Source organism: Rhea americana, unplaced genomic scaffold, assembly GCF_003343005.1.
Source record: "Rhea americana isolate MKP2758 unplaced genomic scaffold, rheAme1 scaffold_186, whole genome shotgun sequence".
Taxonomy (NCBI): domain Eukaryota; kingdom Metazoa; phylum Chordata; class Aves; order Rheiformes; family Rheidae; genus Rhea; species Rhea americana.
In genome coordinates this window covers 1,142,372-1,163,782 of record NW_028185994.1, presented here as the reverse complement: position 1 = coordinate 1,163,782, position 21,411 = coordinate 1,142,372, and the positions used below count along the sequence as shown (strand labels likewise).

Genomic DNA, 21,411 nt, shown 5'->3' with positions numbered 1-21,411 from the left:
ATTAATTGTATGGCATTACAAGCACTACCAGGAACCTTATGAGACACTAGGTTCTCAAGCCTTTTCACAGAATCACAGAATCAGTAAGGTTGGAAGGGATCTCTGGAGATCATCTAGTCCAACCCTCTGCTCAAGCAGGGTCACCTACAGCATGGTAGACAGGGCTGCATCYAGGCAGGCTTGAATATCTCCACAGAAGGAGACTCCACAACCTCTCCGGGCAACCTGGTCCAGTGCTCCATCACTCTCACAGTGAAGAAATTCGCCCTCACGTTCAGGCAGAACTTCCTGTGCTTCAATTTCTGCCCATTGCCTCTTGTCCTGTCACATGGGACAACTGAGAAGAGCTTGTCCCCGTCCCCTTGACACCCTCCCTTCAGGTATTCGTACACATTGATCAGATCCCCCCTCAGTCTTCCCTTCCCCAGGCTGAACAGGTCCAGCTCTCGCAGCCGTTCCTCCTAGGGCAGGTGCTCCAGACCTCTGAGCATCTTTGTAGCCCTACGCTGGACTCTCTCCAGCAGCTCCATGTCTCTCTCTTTTCAGTGCATGCATCTCTAGAGACTCTGTATTGGCTAGAGCTGGCTTAAATTTATGACATAGTTTTATTATACTGTTTTTTAAACAGAATGGGCGAAGTGCTTATTGTGATCAGAACTTTTTCTTTTCTTTTTTTGATTAAAACCCAAAATGAGGATTATTGGTAACTAAAGCTTTATTTAAAAATTGTTTCTGAGAGGTGTTCATTTGCTGAAATATGTCATTTTTTATTTCATTCTCAAAAGAAAAGAAAGGAAAATTACATGTGCTAAAGGCATTCTGCTTTTTCCTTTCATTAAATCTTTATTTCCTTCTYTCCTTTGGAAATGGATACATTACTGGATACAATGCCAAGGGTCCAGAGAAAGTGAGCAGCTGTCTCGTTTTATAGTAGGGGATTTCAAGCATTTTGAAAACTAAATTTCTTTCTTTCAGAAGCATTCACTGAAAATGTTTTCCTAAATGAAGCTCTTCGGTCCCCTTTGGAAACATTTCTTTTTAATTAAATCTTCTTTAGATCACAGACTGTTCTGATCCCCGCGTTGTACCGTGCAGTGCTCCAACGGCATGTGCTTCCGAGCCTCTTCCCTGTCCCATGGGGGTCCCGTCTCCAGCCACGCTGGCATGCCTTTTTGTTCTGGCCTGGAAGCAAAGGCAGGCGAACGCCGAGTGCTAATCCACACCAACACCAGAGGAAAAGGTGACGGCTCTCCTTCGGCCGGGCACTCCAGAAGGAAGTGCTTGCCCGTTCTGGATCTCGGGACTTCCATAGAAATTCCCATCACCTTTCAGGCCCCAGGCACTAGACTGCAATCGGTGGAGTGAAAACCGAACACAAACAGCGTTTTTCTGCTGTACGTGTTCGTGTGTTTGCTCAGATGTGATGGTGTGTTTTGTCATTTTAAATGGTTTAAAGCGGGGGGGGGGGGAAGAAACAGAGAGACAAGTCATGTTGCTTATATTTAGGTAAAACCCTTCTTAATTCAGTGGGGGCATCATCACTGTAAGAAGGGTCAGAAGTATTACAGAAGATAATTACGCGCCGTATGAAGGGGCAAACGGGATGATGGCCTGTGGGGTCTCTGTGTTCTGGCCTCTGCGCCAGAGGAATAGCGTTTGTGCCACCAAAATTAAGTCTGGAAAACACAGGCTTAGGGTCTGATCCTGTAGTTAGTCTACCCCTAAAAATCGTGCTGGTTTTCCACAAGGATATTACGTGTAAAATAATTGCGCAGCTGGCTCATGCTGAATGCTAGGCGGCTGTGCTCGTACGTGCTGCGCGGAGCAGAGGCGGGTTAATGGTGTGCTGGCTGCAGAAGGGCACGAGGGCAGCTCTAGTTCAGTGAGTGCATTTCATGCTTTTGGATGCTGAGCTGCTTAATTTGCCTGCTCACTCCACAAAATGGTATGTTTTATGGAAACAGAAAAAGTCTGGATTATTTTTTCTGAGATGGCATTCTGGAAATAATATGAGTACAGGGAATTTGGACTAAATTCTGTTCCTTAAATCTCAACAAAATGATGCATACGGAAGAGTGGGTAACATGGATTTTGTTACACAAAGTCCAGAAATGTTTTAGAAGCAGGAGTGAAGGATGCCAAAAGCCTTTACCCCTGAGACTGGCAAAAGCTATTGGAGGAAGCTTTCCACCAGCCTGAATGGGCGCTAGCCTAACTTTTCTCAGAACTTGTAGAGAGAGGAAGAAAAATGATTTACAAGATGTGCAGGCAGAACTGCCTCCATGACATATAGTGAATTTCTTATCTATGAGGTGGAAGTTTGTGGAGTGCTCGTACTTCTGCCGTGTCCCACCCCCTGCTCTCGCCACTCTCCCTGTGACTGCAGGAGCAGCGTCAAATGCAGCAGCAGCGAGAGGTGCACGGAGTCWGACTTACGTTCTACCTGAAACTGATTATGTCCTGTTTCAAGAAATGATTGGACTAGTAATGTTTTAGTAAAAAGAATTTTATTTGCTACCCACARAAAACTTCCTCTCCTCTGCACTTGTCTCTGCTTTGCTCTGCTCTTTTTCCTTTCTATTTTCTTCTGTATCCCTCGTCAGTGTAGTATCTGAACTGAGGGGAAAATAAGCCATTGTTCTCCATASAGTGGCCAGGTCATTACCCCTTTTTCTAAGTTATCTCACATTTATTTGTCAGTCTGACTTTATTTTAAATGCTATTTAGGGAATGCTTGACCAAACTGAAGCCTCTTTTTTCAGAAGACATTAGAATATAGTTAAAAGTGAATTGTCTTGCTGTCCTTAGATTATTTTACTTGAAACTTCCAGTGTGTATGAGGTATGGTCTTATTGCATGCATGACTTTCTGGCAATAGATTTTAAAGTTGCATTTGGATAACTGATGTAAATAATATAAATCCAGTACATGCTTCAGTACATTGTGTTGCTAAATGCAGTATTTACTCTCCTTGCAGTCAAGTATATCTTAGCTACCAGCATAATGATTATTATTGTAATCTACTGAAGAAATTTATGATCCATATGATTGCTTCTACAAAAGAAAATGTTAGAAAACAAATAAAAAGCTATGAGAATGTTAATTTAAGAAAGTTCAGTGAGTTCCTTTGCCTCAAGAAAAAGTTAAAGACACCTGTAGCCTGTATCAGGAGGTCAGAGTAGAGTGGGAAAGAATAGTTCATCTACACAGGCCCAATTTAGAGGCAAATAAAACAGATTATGTTAAAGTTTACTCTGGAGTCYGATAGAAGATGGGCGATATTTTGCTATTCTTGGCCAGAACTCTGTTTTCTCCCACAACCTTCCATTCTTTTCCTTCAACCAGTTGCATTTGTTGAACATCATTTCTCCTCATTTGTTTTACTAATCTGCTAAATGGAAGAGCTAACTGAGAATTTCATAAAGCTGAAGCTTGAATAGTAAAAGGATCCAGCTATTTAGAAGTGGAGAGGAAATAAGAGACTAGCCTGATGAGAAAGGACCTTGGAGGTTATAGCCATATGGGGGGTTATGATAGCACTTTCTTATTATGTAACAGTGACTCTGATTAACGTTAACCAAGAGTGTTATGCACAACTGTGTTATGCRTGCATTGATTAAAAACAGGTGATGCATATACAGTTCTGACAGAGGCAGCCAAATACGGACAGTATAAATATCTCTGAGTAGGTGACTGACTGATTAAAATGGAAGGAAGTGTCTTAAACTGAAAAAGATCTTAAAGGACTAGAATCCATGAATCTTCCAAGAGTTAATTAAGATCCATCYGGGTTGAAAATACAACAGATAATCTGATTATTGCTGAATTTCCAGAAATATTGTATTAATTTAAAATCAGCCCACACAAAGAGATCCAGAAATATGACAGCATCAGGTTTGGATAAGCTCTGTAAGCAGTGTCTTACAATTGTTTTACTAGTATAACCACCAACCTTTGTGGCCTTGATGGCTTCTTCTTATCCCAAATGCAAACAGAAATACCGGCTATCTGAGCTGAGAAAATCAAGTGAAAGAAATTTAAAAGACGTGTCTGACTTCATGGTGCAACTTTTGATGAGAGCTACATTGGAGCTAGAATTTCTCTTTCACAGGATTTTATGTGATTCTGAGACTTCTTTCAGCTGGGATCAGAACAATGTGCTGAACTTGGAAATGATGTATAAGAGCTCTTTTTGAAGTATTTGTTCAAGTTGGTTAAAATTTTACATTTCAGTCGAAGGGTGCCAGCATCTGTGTAACAAAAATGTTTCGTATTTGTTTAAGCTGCTAGTTTCTAAAGTTAAATGTCACATGGACTTTAAAGGARAAGACTAAACAGTAGAGTTACTACTCTATCTATGTTGTGCTATCTGAACAGGATAATAGGGAGCCAGACTCTTCTTGAGACTGCATAGGGATAAAATATGAGGATACCAGGTGTAACAGTGGAAGTTCCAATTAGATTTTAGACTTTTTTTTTTTTTTTTTCTCAAGATAGGAGTAGTCAGACTTTTGAACAGGGGCTCAGAGAAACTGTGGAATTTCCATGCTGCAAGATTTTCAATACTTGGTTGCATATGACATGCTTCAGACCCGGTCCTGCTTTGAACAAGACCTTGGGGCRGATAGATAACCTCCAAAACTCCCTTCCAATACTTCCAATATTCCAAGATTATAGCATAATATTTTTAAAAATTAACAGAAAAATAATTAGCATTTTCCTTTTCTCGTCAAGATCCAAAGCTGACTGAAATTGATTGCAGGTCTTTCCATGACTGACTGCAGATCTTTCTGACCTGGACAAACCTTAAGTTAGTATATGGTATCCATTACACCTGCTTGTGAATCTAGTAAGAACTGGAGCTTCTATGCCTGTCTTCTGTCTTAGCCTGTCCAAGTGTCCCATTGCACAGCCATGGTTTGATCACCACAATCATCATAGTCTCCTTGCAGAGAAAGAAAATTTCCAAGCTTCTGCAGAGCTAGATCTGAGCTCCCTAGAACTGCCTGAGAACATCCACCTTTCCTTCTGCCGTTCAGCCCCTAACCTCCAGCTTTTCAGTGAGTACAGAAACTTTCAGCAACTTGGTGTCTCAGTGCAGCTACTAAAAGCAGTCTGACAATGCCTGGAGGTGATTTCAGAAGGACAGTGTCCTGGGGGTCGGCCCTGGGCGCACACCGTGAGTGTTCCTCTGGACCGACAGGCACAGACCACAGCTTCTCTACGTGGTGTTGCRCTGACACCTCTTCTCCCTTCAGCCATCTAAAAGCCAGGCCGTAAGTTAGGCTGTGTGCAGTAGGGGCGGATGATAGCACATCCAGGGGCTGAACACTGCTCCTTCTTTTGGTCTCAAATGCTGCAGTATGCTAATCCATTTTTGGAGGACCCCATTTCTCTACTGAATGCAGGAAGAACCTAACAAAAAGCTACATCTGAACATTTTGGACAAGTTCTGTGAGGTGGGATTACTTCAGTCCCCGTTATACATATGTGCATCTTCTCTGAACCCCAGTGCAAGATGGTTCTCYAAAATCATGACCTTTTTATTTTTTTTAATGAGGCTGTGGTATCTTTGCCTTCGGTTCTTGTCACACTTTTTAGTTTTTCTGCCCATCACAAAGAGAACTTAACAGGAAACATGCCTTAAAACCAAATAAACTGCTAAACACAAGCTGATAATCCCCAAAGAAAATGCAGAAGAATGAACAATGTAATTGGACAATTCTGTCCTATCTGCATCAGATGGTCCATCTACAACCATCAAATTGTACTTGCAGTGGCAAGCTCAGGCAAGCTGCCTGTGAGGTGTCAATATCTCTAGCTTGTTGTCTCAGGATGAAATACCTCTTGCAGGTCTTGCTACTGCATTGTAGCAATAGCATTACTGTGAATATTTCGTCCCTCCTCCCAGGATAAACTCGTACCTCAAGTAGTAATGGAAGGGTCTGGCCCCTTATTGGCTATAGCACCTTGAAATACTACGGCARTGTATAGTCAGGTCTGCAGTAAGACCTGGGCTAAATCCAGCAGAAGCCTTTGGCTTGGTATCTTAGTTTCTCAGCGATGGGAGAAGTGTTAATGAAGGTGCTTGTTGTTTAACGTGAAGCAACGATAGATCAAGCTACCGTCCCTTTCCCCCCAGCACAGGCAGGTGTGCTACGTAAACTCACGTGTATGCATTTCTGCCAGTAGTTGATTCATTGTGTTTTTTGAATGGGACTAGGGCTGACCGTTAAGCAGTGCTGTCAGGAAGTGTAGCTGATGGCCCGGGAATGTCTAGTGAAAAACACGAAGCATTCACGCAGTGTTCATTCATCTGGTTTAGTTTCAGTTATGGCAGTACCATTTGTCTGCCCAAGTGCTGTGATGGTAATAGCAGGGCTTGAGACTTTCTCTCCCACTTCTCCCCTCCCCTCCTCCCTTTATTTCTTTTCTCTCATTTTCCTTCCTGTTCCCTTCCTTCCCCCCCCCCTTTTTTTTCATGGCTGATGGATATGCAGAGTATGTTAAGAAGCAAGAAATACTGTCACCGAACTGATGGTGTTCAGTGACTCCTTGAGCTCCTGGCTGGGCTGTACTGCAGGAGCTTGACACTCTGACCACTGAGGCATAAAAAACAGAGAATTGGAAGCCTCAGCCTGACAGGCACTGGAGCATCCCCCAGAGAGGGTCCGAGATGTGTGTGTGCGTGTATGTGAAGGGAGGTGGGTAGCAGAGCTTGTGGGGGGAGGAGAGCGAGGCAAGAGAGAGCGAAACAATGAAATGTCAGCTTGTTTCCGCTGGTAGTCACACAGCAGCACTACTGTTTAAAAAGCTCTGCTGCCTTTTAAGCAGCGTGCRCAGCATAGACACCAGACGGACAGGATTTCTCTGAACACCTAGTGAGAACAGGAAACGGGGACAGACAGTGAAAATGGGAAAGAAGGGCTGTGAAAAGGTGGGTGAAAGTGCTGAGGACCCATAGCAGGATGTGTTGTCCTGTCTTCTGATGGGTGTGGATGTCCTTCCTTCGGAGGCAGGGCAGCTTGATATAGCTTTGTTCAAAATCTTGGATGTCCACACCCTTAGTCAGGCAAAGGGCCTGCAGCAGGGATCGGTGGTTGCCCTGTTCGTCTTCTTTTTCTGTCCTTACACCCTGCAGCTTCTAGGGAAAGAGTTGTAGTTRTGCTCCCTCTCAGCATCTTATGCATGTTGTGTTGGCTAGGCAGCAGCAGCACGGTGGGCTATACACCCCGGATCTGTTCCTATGCTGCATCTAGTCTACGAAGTCCAGGGAGACTTCAGTGAGTGTATTATTTGTTTTCATAGTCATTCTGCCCCTGTGCAAGTAAACTAGAGCATTGGCTTAATCCCTGCATTTCTCCCTACCCTGAAAAAGAATTTAAAAAGAAAGAAAAAAAATAACACAATCCAGAAGATCAAAGGATTTTTGTGCTGTGCACATTGGAAGGAGAGCCTGGCTTTGAGTCTTCTAGGGAGGGAAGAGTATGTATCACTCAACCATGAAGTTGGAAGCAGTTTGCTACTCATGTGCGTTGTTGTCTTGGACAAACACCGGTAGTATAGAGCTAGATCAAAGACGTGGTGGGATCACAGCTGATGAGGGCTCTGGAACAGAGTCGTAAAAATGGGAATGGTTTGTCTGAGAATATTGTCTTATGTGTAGCGACTGGAAACAGAGATCAAGGAGGGGAACTTCTTCYGGAAGCTGAATGTAACTGGTTGTTGAGACATTTTTATCCAACAGGAAAGAGGTCACTCTTTGACTAGAAGAATAAATCAAGACACCTTTGCCAGCGGTGCTGGTACTTCAAATTTCTGCTCTATATCTATGACCCTCAGCTCCTTTTGTTGACCTTCATGTATACTGGTAGTCCTTGTGGGACAGAGGTAAAACATACGGCTTAATGCTTAATGTGTTTCACCAGAAAGAAAAATTTGGTAATAGCTGTATTTTCAGTGGCTCACAATAGTAAGTGATTAATACAATTTTTTAGAAGCAGTAATGAAAACCCCACTCTGAGCTTACAAAATGTAGTTAGTAGAAATGTAGTTGAAACATAACAGGTCCTTTATGGAACGGGTATTTAACAGTCTTACCTTCAACTGCACAAATCTTTATTTCTCACTTCTATTCCTGGAAAAGAACCTTGAACAGTCAGTGTGGAGTAGCTGCAGGAGCCACAAATAACCTCTGAGTTTCTCATGTYGGGAAAGGGACCTGAGAAACAGAAGGGCTGCCGGACTGGATCAGATAAGGCTGMGAGAGCTGGGCCTGTTTAGCCCGGAGAAGAGAAGACTGAGAGGGGAACTTATCGATGTATATCAGAGGGATTGTCATGGGGATGGGGCCGAACTCTTTTCAGTGGTGCAGCGTGACAGGACAGGAGGCAACAGGCACAAACTGAAACACATGAAATTCTGTCTGAATATAAGGAAGAACGTCTTTGGTGACAGCGACAGAGCACTGGCACGGGTTGCCCAGAGAGGCTGTGGAGTCTCCTTCCCTCAAGATGTTCAAAACCCACCTGGATGCAGTCCTGTCTAACATGCTCTAGGTGACCCTGCTTGAGCAACCATAGTTGGACTAGATGATCTCCAGAAGTCCTTTCCAACCTCAATCGTTTTGTGACTCTTTATCTAAGAAAGATCTGCAGTCCGTCTAGCTCAGTATCCTGGATCTGCCAAGACCAGCTCCAACTGCTCTGAGGAAGATGCAAGCAGTCTTACCTGAGGAGACACTGGATAATCTGCCCACAGCTGGTCTTCTTTAGATCTGTAAAGAGAGGCAAGTCGAAACTAGGAAGCATGAGGTTTCAGCGTCCTTCCAAAATGAACTGTTTCCACTGGGATTAATTGCTTCATGGCTGGGTAAAGCTGCTCTTCTTAAAGATGTTTGGATCTTTTCCGGAGCCTGTTGATGTTCTGGGCTGATCCGCATCCAGCGGCAATGAGTGACATGACTTGCAGATGGGCTGAGTGTAAAAAGTRCTTCTTCCTACTGGCTTCAGACTCTGCCTCCTTTTCCTTTCAGTGAATGTTGCCTTGCTCTTGAGTTATGTGTGTGAGAGAAGTTAGTGGATTGATGGGTATAATACCATGGGTCCCAGCAACCATGAGGAGCAACAAAGTGACAGGCTGTTATCAGAGAGACACTGGGAGCATAGCAAATGAGCAGCAGCTCTTGCTGACTATATGAGGTAGCTCTTTTTTGCTGAAATGGTGTTATGTGGAGAACAAATACTGCTGGACCTGACTCTATACGTTTCTTTTGTCACTTATGTGCTGTTTCTATATTGGCAGAAATAYATTTGTAGATAGTCACATCAACTACCAGTGCTATACGCATGGGGTTTATTAGCCCATTTAAAGAGAGGGYGTCTGCTAAGTCATCTGTGGCTTCACTGTACAGACTAATCATGAGCTCCCACTGTAACAGATAACCCAGAAAGTTTGTGCTTTCCTAATGCTAATCAAAGACAGCATCCCTCCATCCAGGCCAGTACGTAGCTCAACAGAAGGATGTCTTTAATAGAGGCCACTCACTAGCTCAGGAAAGTGGTCGCTGTCCTTGAGTCAGTTTTATTAGGAGTGCTAGGGATAAGCAAGGCTGGTCAGCTTGTGGAGTATTGAGTCTGGGAGAATTTGTTGAATCTATTTGCAGTTTCAAATACCGTCTTGATCAGATCCTCAGCTAGTAAAAGCTTAGCTAATAGTACTCAGCCAAGAATAAAAGCAGTCTTTAAATATGTGGAAACAGCTATTCCAATGCTGGGAACCAAGATAGTAAAGGCCACAGGTGAACATCCTCCAGGCAGCAGTCTCAATATTTTGCTATATGGCATTTATTCTTTTTATACTAAAAGTTGGGTTTTTTTGTGTGTATATATGTGTGTGTGCCTTTGTGTTTGAGACAACAAAAAGAAGGAGGGAAAAAGAGAGGAATAGAGTGGGGAACTGGCATTCATGGAAGACTGCCTAATAAAACAGCAGTAGTATTTGTAATTGCACGGTGGAGCCTGGTGCCYTGCCCAGGGGTCAGAGCCCCATTGTGCAAGGCAGTGCCCTGAAAAGCTTGCAGATGAAATATAAAACAGGAGATGACATGTGAAGGGAACAAACAGATGGGGAGTGCAGGAGCTCATGATGATACGAGCAGCAGTAACTTTTGAGCCTTCATTCTGCCTTCTTCTGGAGGGTTTCAAAGCCATGTGAAACTGATGTAAGCATGCATCTTCTGATTAAAAGGATGCTCTGAGTTTTTTTGAGGGGATGAGGTGGTATTCAATATGCAGAAGATTAACTAATCCATCCTCTCCTGCTATCAGAAAGCCTGGCTGAGCAGCTGAGTCCTAGTGTTGTACTTCCTGCCCTGAGTCKTGCAGAGCCGTGAAGGCAAAGACAATCTCTTTTAAATGTGTCACCAAGCTGCTCTTTATTACCCCTAGCTGTGGTGTTCCTGTAGTGTTCCTGTGATGTTGCAGGTTGTGTGAGAAAATCCCACCAACTCGGCTGCGATGAGACTGGAAGCTTAAAAGACTTCTGTACCCGTGCATTTAATAATGTGGCCATCAAAGCCCCCATCTTCAGAGAGGGTGATCAGCAGTGCTTTTACAGAGGCCTTCACTAGAGCACAGCATGTACTGAATTGCTTTTCCCCCACTAAACAGTAACTGATCTCTTAAATCAAATGATCTTTTGTTTTGTCTTCTTTTCTATTTCTCTYTAATTCAGGGAGTGAGTTTTCGGGGAGTCCATACAGCCACCCTCAATACTCAACATACAATGACTCCTGGAGATTTCCCAATCCTGGACTACTGGGTAAGTCCCTTACGCCACTTCCCAGGCTTCTCACCAGCGGGGCCATTCCAGGCRGCAGAGCAGGCTCCAGACGATAACTCTGCTGTGATGCTCCAGTCGTCAGAAGGGCAGGAAGCATGTCCTAGGACGACCTTGTGTGGCAGTGCAGGCCACTTCAGATCTCCTTAAGGGCACACCAGTGCAGTTAGCTTGGCCAGTGAGAGACAACGTGCGCAAACCTGCTCTCTTCTTGCTTCTGCTCCATACAGTCCACAGACAGAGGAAATACAGTGCCAGAAGGCAAGTCTCCATTTTTCTGAGGATCAGAAACCCTTCTCTTACAAAACTCGTGGTGCATTACCCCCCCACGAAACTGTCTCCTGGGCTTTGTCAAAAGTGCTAGCTTCTTTAACGTGCTGAATTGCTGAGGGCCAAATGTAAGTCCTACCATTCCCTGCACTGTTATTTTCTTGCTAGATGTATATGTTTTTATACCTAGATCTCACTTTGGGCTTGCTCTTCGATTTCGCTTTTGCTGAATCCAGACTCCCCTTCTGCAAGGAACCCTTGTGCCTGTACAGTCTCAGTGACTTGTGCACAGTCTCTCACAAACAGTGGGGGTCAGGAGTCATGTGATTTGTGCAGGATCATGGCCCTCACGTGAAGGATAAATATAATCCATTCTACACACTGTCAAAAGCTGGCCCACTTTGACCTTATATACATGTAGCATGCAGTAATTAGGATTTTTCCTTGCATAATTTACATGGATGAGGTAAGTAAAATACCAATTAATTGTCATCTCTCAACACAGGGGTAGCATGCCTTAGAGATTTCCAGATTTATGGATGACAGGGCTGTTATCTGTGACCTCCAGCAGAGAAACAATTTTGAATTTTTGTCACTTTTTTTCATCTAGTTTCTTTGTTTTAAGTAATTGATTCCTCAAGTAATTGAGCCACCCAGGCTGTATTCATCATGGATTTTGCCCTTAAACAAATCCTTTGGGAGTAATAGAGCCTCTGCCTCCTATGCCATGGTACTGGTATAATACTGCCATTTGCAGTACCACATTTAAGGGTTTGTTAGCACTTCCATCATAAATCAGTGAACAGATCCTCAGCTAATATAAATAGGCATATCTGCACAAAGGCTAGGGGAGCTCTGTAAGCTTAAACCAGTAGTTACCATGGCCACAGCCAGGAGTGCCTATGGGTTTTTTGGTTTGTCTGTGTGAAGGAAATCGAATTAACTGAAGGGAAGAGYGTAGGAAAGGATTATTTTTATTTTTGTTTTTTATGCTCGCCACTCCTCTTGAAGCMAGTGAGCTGCTTGAAACTCACACTATTGAAAGGAAAAGCAGTAAAGCTCTGCTCTTCCTCTTCTGAGGAAGRCAGTCCTCAGAAGTCAGCTTTTAGATGGCTCTTTAGGCTTGCAAAATAGTAAATGAACCAGCAGGCTATTCAGAGGAAATAACSCAAACCAAACCAAACCTGCCTCGTTTACATAAAAAAAAGGTGACTTTGGCCAAAAGTCATAGACTGCACTCTGAATTCATTGCCACAGATTCACACCAACGTGGGAGAGGAATTATTCATTTGAGTAATCCCAGGAATTCCTCAGTTACTGAGGCTGAGCAGTGGGTCCTCACCTCCGATAGCAACAAGTAATGCAAACAACGTGCTTGGCTAGTCATTTCGGATTATGTGCTCATGATCTGAAACATACCAGAACACACTGGCCAGATTCCAAAGAAGGGTAAATCTTTGCAGTGCTTTGAAGCCAATGAACAYGAGATTTGTATCAGGAAGAGATATTCCCTTGACTTTAAAATGAAGGCGTGTCAGGAACTGGCCTCTTATTGCTTGGCCATCTCTTATCTGTGCTGTTTCCTTTTTTTCTATACTTCCTCATCTTATTATTTCATTTTTGGATGACACATTTTTGGGGGCAAGTCCCATTTCTTTTTCAGACRTGTGGGAGCAGCACAATATAGGTACAACTGAAATGCAATCGTACTGTTCACAATAAGGTAAATGGACTGAAAAGCACATTTCTTGGGCTAGTGAGAATTTATATGGCAGTATTTGCTCAGCAGCACACTATAGACACGTATTTAAATGAGGCAGGGGCAAAAAGATTTCCTTGAAAATACGCCCTTTTATTGAAATTGAAATGTTTCACATTATAATGACAACAATGGTACTATGTTTTGCTGGCAGGAGTTGCTAAAATGTATCATGTTAGCTCCTTTATTTTTATCATATTTGAAGTATTTTGTTTTGATATTTTCAAAATTTTCTCTTTCGGTAAATAGAAACTTAACCGTGGCACATTTAATATTACAATATCTTGAGTATTCTGTAACACTGATTTGGAAATATCAGACTGAAACCCTTTGGTGTGTTAGAAATAAAAGGAAATGGGAGTTTTGTTCTTTACCGAGGTCTAAAGATAAACTTTTTATTCCAGTTCACCTCTCTGCGTTGYTCAATGCTATCTCCCGCTGGGTACAGTGGGAGAATTTAAGCAATAAGGTTTAGTTTGAGCTGAACCTTGGTATTCCCATTTACCTTAAGGCTTTGTGTTGGAAAAACATCAAAACCGTAGTGCTGATGGGTTTGAAAATCCATTTGGTGTAAATCTACATCTAACGTAGGGCATGGCAAAGGTCCTTGATCCAGAAACAGCCCACCAGCCTGTGCTAACGGAGTGCTGAAGGGCAGGGCTAGCGGGCTTGAGCTCCAGTCTCACTGGCGTGGCTGTGCGTGTTGGAGGACCTGAACGAGTGTCTCCGTGTTTGGCCGTAGTGTGCAGGACAGATGCATTCTCTCGTGCCCTGTGGACAGCATCGCCTCTGGCTTTATGATTCAGAGTCTGACCCTGCAAGCCCTTCTTTGCCTAGGGACCCACTGCACTCACTGTTAATTCAAGGCAGTAGATACCTGCTGCAGAGCCTTAAATGTCTCTTCCAAGTCTCCTTGCAGACACAGAAGTCTCTGTGTGGTAATCCTGTAAACCCTGACTGGGGAAAGAGGTAGAGGGGGGATAAATTTACTTTGTATCCAGGATGCTGCTGCTCTTCCAAGGAGTTTATCTGAGTGCATTTGGTAATTCTCTCCTGAGAGCAACCTCTGGCAGTATCAGCCTCAAAGCAGAAGGCTTGACAAAATTAATCAGGACTTGTACATGGGCTGACACAGTTTGTTTTCCTAAGTCCCACTCCTTTCATTGAGGGGAAAGCGTGATACTTTAAGCAGTTAACAGAGCCTACATTCAATTAATTCTCTATGCTGGCAAGGAAAAACTGTGCTGGAGCACTCACACCAAGGTGAGATTTGCAAAGAGGAACTTAAAAGAGAGATGCAGTGATTTGCAAGTTGCAGAAAGAAAGGATATTTGAGTTGAAAAATGATTYTAGGGGAGCAATGGGAAACAGTAAAGGAATGAAGAGTTACAAATGGTGTAAAGATTTTTGTCGTTAGTTGCTGGTCTTTTTCTTCTGAGAATCCAGCAACAGCAAAAAGTGTTAGTCAGTTCCTCCACTGGAGGGTACAATTATGCTCTCAAATGACATCCTGGTCATGCAGAGTATCTGCCTGGCTCCACAAGAACATCAGCTGCTCCTTATCTTCTTTGTGCATGCTCTGCTGTTGCTCTCTGGTGCTTCCTCTTCACACCAGATAAAGGATCCAGCCATCTGCTTGAGGGAGCTTTYTAACTGATGCAAAAAGGTAACCACTTGTCTTCCTTTTCTGAAGCTGAATGCTGTGCCCTATAGCTCTTGTAATAGGAGAGATGACCAAATTCCAGTCCTTCAGAGTGGTCAAGAGAAGCAGGGGCAAAAGAAGATTTGCAGAAATAATTTCTACAGCTCTGCAGCATCTACCTGCTGTTCTATCCTGTAGTAGGCCCTGATGGTATCAACACCTTTCTCCGCTGTAGTGACACAGACAGCATTTGCTGTATGTCTGACCTTACTGACTTGCTCTAATTTGATCCTGTGCCCACTTCAGTAAGACTGAAGAAAAAGCCCAAGTTCCTGCGGGGCTGTGCTGGGAAGATCTTATAAATATGGGCTGCACGTACTGCATCCCACTCGGTGGCCAGGTATCCCCATACAGAACTCAAAAGCAGTAACAGGAGTTGGAAAAGTGGCTTAATTTTCCATTGTGCTGTTAATAACCTGAAACTGCTGTGATATGAGACTGCGGAGACACAGGTGTGCACATAGACACGCACAAAGGTAAGGGTGTACAGACATAAGGTTCAGTCAGTTACTATCAGCATGGCCTGGTGACCTTTCCTGTTTAGCCTGCTTAACAGAAATAAGCTAAAAGTAGATAATAGGAACATAGCATAATGAAGAAAAATGATTCAATTTCTTGCTGGTTTGTTGTAATAACATCTTTACCATTTTCACTCATTACTTTCAACTTGATGTTGATCATGGGAGATTTTGTTTGATGCACTGTTCCCCCTTCTGAACTGATGTGATTTGTGTATGTTGTGAAATGTAACCGAGTCTGACAGGATTCCCTTTTAGATACACCTGAACTATCTAGCTGTCGCTACAAGAGACAGGGTCATTAGACTGTCAGTATTGGCATGGCTTCATATGAAGGGAAAGGGTTTGGAACCAGTCAATTAGGATTAGATTCAGTTCTTCTGTGGTTTCTATAAAAAGATTAGAGAACAAGTAGGAGCCAGAAATGACTGTGTCAAGAAATAAATTGATGATAATATGAATTAGGCAGAAAAAATGACAGAAGAATGGACAAGTCTATTCTAGGTGGGGATATAATGACAGGGAGAAAGAGTGAATGTTTTGTGATGTGACATTTTCATTCTTCACTTTAAATACAAGCATTTTTGATTTCACTGCTGAAATGTGAACTGGAAAAATCAAACTCAGAAGAAATGTTAGGCCTTTGGAAAACTTCAGAGAAATGCTGGGCTTGTATAGCTACGCTGAGTCAGAATAATAATAGAGGAGGATGGAGGAGAAAAAGTGAAGACCTCCAAAGGCCTCAAAAGGGCCCAGTTTCACTGAAATCTTAGGGAATGTTGCCATTGACTTAAATTAGACCCACATATCATTTTCTGTTATTTAGAATTCACTTGTTCCATAATGCTCAATTTCTTCCATGAACTCTCAGCATTTCTGTGCTAATTCAGCTACATTGCTCAGTTGGCATTATTGCTCAAATTATTAAAGGGTTGCACTATGCAGCCCGATGCAGMCCAGCCTTGGGACATATAGGAGGGCGGGAACTGGAGTTTCTGCTAGAGGACACATCCAGGAGCTGGGGATCATGTGTGTGCGTTACTTCTGTGTTTGATGAGAACAGAAATTTAACTTAGATCTTCAAGGGCCTACATGGTACTTTAAGCCTACATACTGCCTTGCTCTGTAGCGGGGGATTTAATTGGAAGTACAGTCTCCAATGATCTACCGAGAAACAGAAAGATGTCTAAGGCGTTCAGGACAGTGTGAAGGTTTCAGTCATCTTCTTTCTTTTTTTGCAATATTTGCTRTGTTGTATGATGAGGGAAAGGTGTGATTTCTCTTGCTGTCATTCAMATATAAATAGCTTTGAACTAGCCATTCTGAGTGTCAATTTTAAAGAATATTCATGTTTCATGTGCTCCCATGAAATTTCTTGTTAAACGTTTCTGATAGATTTTTTTTTCCATTTCCTATTCTCATATGTCCCTTATTTTCAGGGTGCCATTGATCTRATCTATGCAGTCTATGCTTTTGTTTATTTTTTAATTAATTTTTATTTCCTGATCTGCCCTCAGTGCCAACAGAATGTTTCGCTGGGAAGATATTCCAATATTCTGTCTTTCTACTAGACAGGAGCAAATACCAACAACCAACACTTCCTTTTCTTGGTTTTCCTTAGTGAATTTCTTCAGAGAGAGATATCCAGGGAAGCTGTTGATTTTTCTCAAAGATACAACAGACATAGGTTACCATTTTAAAAGGAAGCTCTATAGTTAGGGCCTCTTTCTGTCTGCAGCACACCTCTTTATGGTACAACAGGTACCCCTAAAGAATATATTTCACCGAAGACTTCTTTATCYGTAAAGTAGAATTAGTGTCCCATTAATGGCATAAGCAGTTAGTCACGTTTCTGAAAACAAAGAACTTCGTGCTGCTGTTGCTGACAATGACGGTATTGTTTTGCTGAGGTCTGGAGTCTCGGTGTTGTCTTGGGATATGTCTGTATGGCAATCAAACAAAGGTCTATAGATACGCCCAAGCCAGCACATCTTGTTGCACATCTCTGGATGTGACATAAGGAAATATTTTTATTATTAYGGCTAAAATCCTGACAGAAGCAACCTCCTAGTGCCTTTTAATGGCATTGCAGGTGGGATATTTAGTAGGGCAATGATGGGGTTAGGTTCATTTGCAGGAAAGGTCCTGTATACCTATGCTCAAAGGATAGATACATTTGTTTCTCTAGTTAGGAGTCATCCCTCTCATCTTTTATTCTGTAAAATTTGGTGTAAAAAGTGTGCACTAGGTCATCTCTGTAGGCTTTGAGGAGACATGGACATATCTGGAAAGAGAGAATCTATCAAATCGAGTTATCTCTGAAAGTTTTCCTTTCTATTTACTGACTATAGAGGTCATTCAGATAACATCAGCTTAGACTGGCTGTGTAATTTTAAAAATTAGATGAGCTGTTAGGTTTGTCTCTGCTAATTCAAGATTATCTAATCTAGCCAAAGATGGCTAGATTCTTCAAACTTCCTTTTTTTATTACTTGAGTCTGACTGAGATATACAAATGTACTGAAGTTTACTTTAAGTCAGCCATAAGAATAGTATTTCTTCTCCATGCGAAGATGTCCAGTAATCTCCTTTGAGAAATATGACTCCTAAGTCTTTAGTTATCTAAAAGTGGCGCGTCCAGTCGAAGTTAGCTATTTTGGTTCTCTCAGCTGATAAAGTTCTCAAATGTCTCTGCAATTGTTTAGTCTGGCCAGTTATTTCACTAACTACATTGGATGACTATTGGGCATGGTAAATTTATTACTATCTTTCTAGAGACGTGGAGCCCTGAAGCTTGGTTTATCTTCTTTAAGCCTCACTTTAAAGAAACAGATTTGCAAGGTTTTTAAGCTGGGATTGGTTGAACCCTGATGATGGTGTGTCCTCCTTAGAGATAGTGCTGCAGATCCACCGCTGCACACAAGCCCCTGTCCTGCCACAGCATTTACTATTACAGAAGCCAGTGTTCCTGAAAGTATCGATGGCCACATCACACAGTTTCTGATCCATTAGGGTTGCTGCAGCAAAACAGTATGTGTCTTAGATGACGCCAATCTTTTCCATGGCAGTATAGAGTCTCGTCTCTAGACAGTACATATTATGTGATAGCATAGATTGGCTAACCTTGGTTTTTAGATGTGTTGGTTCATGCTAGCTTGGAAAACAGCAGAGGACCAGTGCTGCTGATGAAGTTTGTGCTGCCTTCCTGACAATGTTTTCTAAGGGGACCTAGAGAAAGAGGTGAGCTTTGATGGGAGTAGATSCTGGTGGATTCAGGAAGAGCAAGATGGGGCAGAGAAGCTCATTCTTTGGGGAAGAGTTTTAGCTGATGTGGCTATCTCAGGGCTCCCTCTCCAGATATTGAATGCCTCTGGTCAGTATGGGTTATTTAACTTCCAGGCTGCTGTTTCTTGTCCTTAGGTACCATTGCACAGAACAGAGATTTAAGATCTGAGCGAGCAGAAGCCTGGAAAGACTGTTCARTTGATTTCAGCTCAACTGAGAGCTGGAATTATAAGAACAAAAGAACCCAGAAATCATGAGAACAGCTTTATAATCACTGTGAGGTTTCAGAAGAATCATTAAAACTCTCTGAGTTGAGGCAAAAGATTTGGTTCTAGGCTAGGCAAGCAGACGAGTTTGCATGGAGTCTAGCAGCCAGTTTTGGGAGAAGGTGAAAAAAAATCCTATGTGTTAAAACCATCTTGAACTAACATTTACAATTAAATTTCCATGGACATCATCTTAGATATTGGTGGTGTGATTCTGGCTCTCACGAGGCTGTACTTCAGTCTTTTAAACCAGCATCTATCAAGTAAACCAATTCATTTTGAGGTAAACAGCAAAGCCCAAAATACGACTGCCTTCAAGTGGAGGTTCTGAAAGAGGAAGGGAATTCCAGCTTCTCTCTACAGAAGTTTATTGGCAAGGCACCCAGAGGAATAAAAGCAAGCTGGAGGCAAAAGATATGCCAGCTGTTTTCTCTGTTCTGCTGCAGACTTCCTCTGTGACCTCTGAGAGTTAAGCTGTCCTCTGTGCCTTATGCCTTATGGTGCATCCCTAGGGACTGTGAGGTGAATGCTTATGGAAGCAGTTCATTTGGACAGCAGAGTGTCTTCCATGTGCAAGTCTCTGTGCTTTGAAACCAGCGTGCTGCAAAAGAAGGAACAATGCATGTGTGGCCTGCTCGTACGTGAGTGATAGAAGGTGTCCTTGAAAGCTGCCAATAACACACCCTGTCATTAGAATCCTCAAAGCRTGTTCTTGTTTTGGGGAAAAATGCTTGTGAAGTGTTGTGACGTGWGCCTTCTCCAGGAGAGGCTTTCAGAAAAGGAGTTAACTGCATTGATTTATTTGGCCAGTCACCTATTAGTGTGACACAGGATGTTAGCTCAAGCACAGAAGATGTGTCAGGGCAGTGGGGGTGGTACAGTTGGAGCATTGCAACGCTCTATGTACGTCCAGGTGCCTGTCAGACGCTGTCAGAGCACTGTTTGCTAGAATCAGTAATGGGAAGCAAACCACAAAGAACTTGCATTAGCTCCCTCTCCCACTTCTGCTTTGCTGAATGTTCCACAGTCTCTTCTGAGGACTGTTATCATCTCCAAAATGGTTTGGCTTGTTTATCCTGGGCTGTGGTTTTTAATGCCTGCTACACAATGAAATGAAGCACTCTTCAAGTTCCTAGAAGCACTGTCTTGCYCGTGGAGAGAGACACCATCCCAAGCCTTTTCTAATGTCAGTCTTCCCTACTGAATGGTAAACACCGACTCAAAACACAGCTTTGCACAGATTTTCACACGGCTTCCCCAGAAATCCTAAGAACAGCTTTATAGGCACTGTGAGGTTTCAGAAGAGTCATTAAAACTCTGTGAATTGAGGCAAAAGACTTGGTTCTAGGGTAGGCGAGCAGATGAGTTTGCATGGAGTCTAGCAGACTTTTTGCAGAAGTATCAGTTCCTCTGCCATGCAGTTCTGCAGAACTTAACGCTTTTGTAATAAGTCAYGTAGCTGACTATGAAGATCCTATTTCCGTGGCCGTAAGTTGATTAAGCCTCAAATAAGGTAAAGACAGGGAGTTGATTGACAGCTTTGCTGACTGGGCTGCTTGATGCGCTCAGTACACACAGAAACCCTATGACAYCCCTCAGCCTGTTCCAAAGCAGTTCCTCATGTTGATGTTTTATCACTTTTCCAAACCTACCTGAAATCCTCAGAGACAAGTAGGGAAGAAGAACTCCTTCCAGGGCATTCCTTCTGTAATGTAACATGACTTTCATTTTGTGTATGCAAAAATCTGGTTGCAGTTTGCAAACCAACATAATAGCTCCCTCAAAAAATTTTTGCTTAATAATTTTCGTACACAAAGTCATTACCAAGTGAAAAGGAAAATTAGAAGTGTTTTCTGAAGACAATTTCCCCCTTCAACGAATTTATAAGCTGAATCAGAGAACTGACAGATGCCAACACAATGTCACAATCCCAGAAGTACAAACTTTGTTGCACTTCCTAGGACTTGAAGATCATTTCCAGAGCTAAAAAACAAATTCTTAGGTCAAATAGTTTATTTGCCAAAAGGAGCATTTTGATGATGCCAGTGAAATATGTCGAATAGTTTTGGGCTCAACTCTTTTCTCCTCCCCAAAAGAGGAGGAAAAAAACCAGAAAAGTCGGAGTGCTGTAGTGGTTTTGGGCTGGAATGTTTCAACTTTCCATTTTGAAAAATGAATCGCTTTTTGTGAAATAAACAAAACTAACATTTTGAGTGGATGAGAGGAACCGGACACCCTGCAGGCAGCAGAAATATAAAGCATGGATAACAGTACTGTTGTACAGAATGTATGAATGTGATTTTTATTCTAATTATTTGGTCTTTATTGCTGTGTGTCTGCATTCAAGGTGTCTCTGGTGTCTGTGTCTGCTCTGTGCAAGCTGGCACCTTTCCGCTTTTGTCACCTTCACAGTAGTCTCTTCTCTTCCAGGCTCTCCTTATTATTACAGCGCTGCAGCCCGTGGAGCAGCCCCACCGGCAGCCACTGCTGCTTATGACCGCCACTGACTCAAGGATCCCAGAATTCAAGCACTTACTAAAACATATCATCCTGGACAACAGCATCTAACGTCATCTACATAGAACCATGCAAGTCATGCGACAAAGGAAGAGGAAAGTATTTAGTAGGAACATGCTAATTGAAATTTTGCTCTTCAGATTGGGTGAGCTTATTTTATTCAATTTTATTTCAAATCGGTTAAAAATCTAGTGATTTTGATTGAGTCTCAAATGAAAAAAAAAGGAAAAGGAGGAAATGGTTCTGCTGACATTCC

General features: G+C 42.6%; 1 protein-coding gene across 1 annotated transcript in view; it reads left to right on the top strand.

Annotated features, from left to right (window-relative positions):
* PAX5 (paired box 5) overlaps window positions 1–21,145 on the top strand; it is a 168,534-nt gene extending 147,389 nt beyond the window's left edge. The window contains exons 12-13 of the mRNA XM_085302123.1: window positions 10,735–10,821; window positions 21,069–21,145. Of these exons, the coding sequence (XP_085158249.1) occupies window positions 10,735–10,821; window positions 21,069–21,145 (164 nt within the window). The remainder of the gene's footprint in view (window positions 1–10,734; window positions 10,822–21,068) is intronic.
* The last annotated feature ends 266 nt before the right edge of the window (window positions 21,146–21,411 follow it).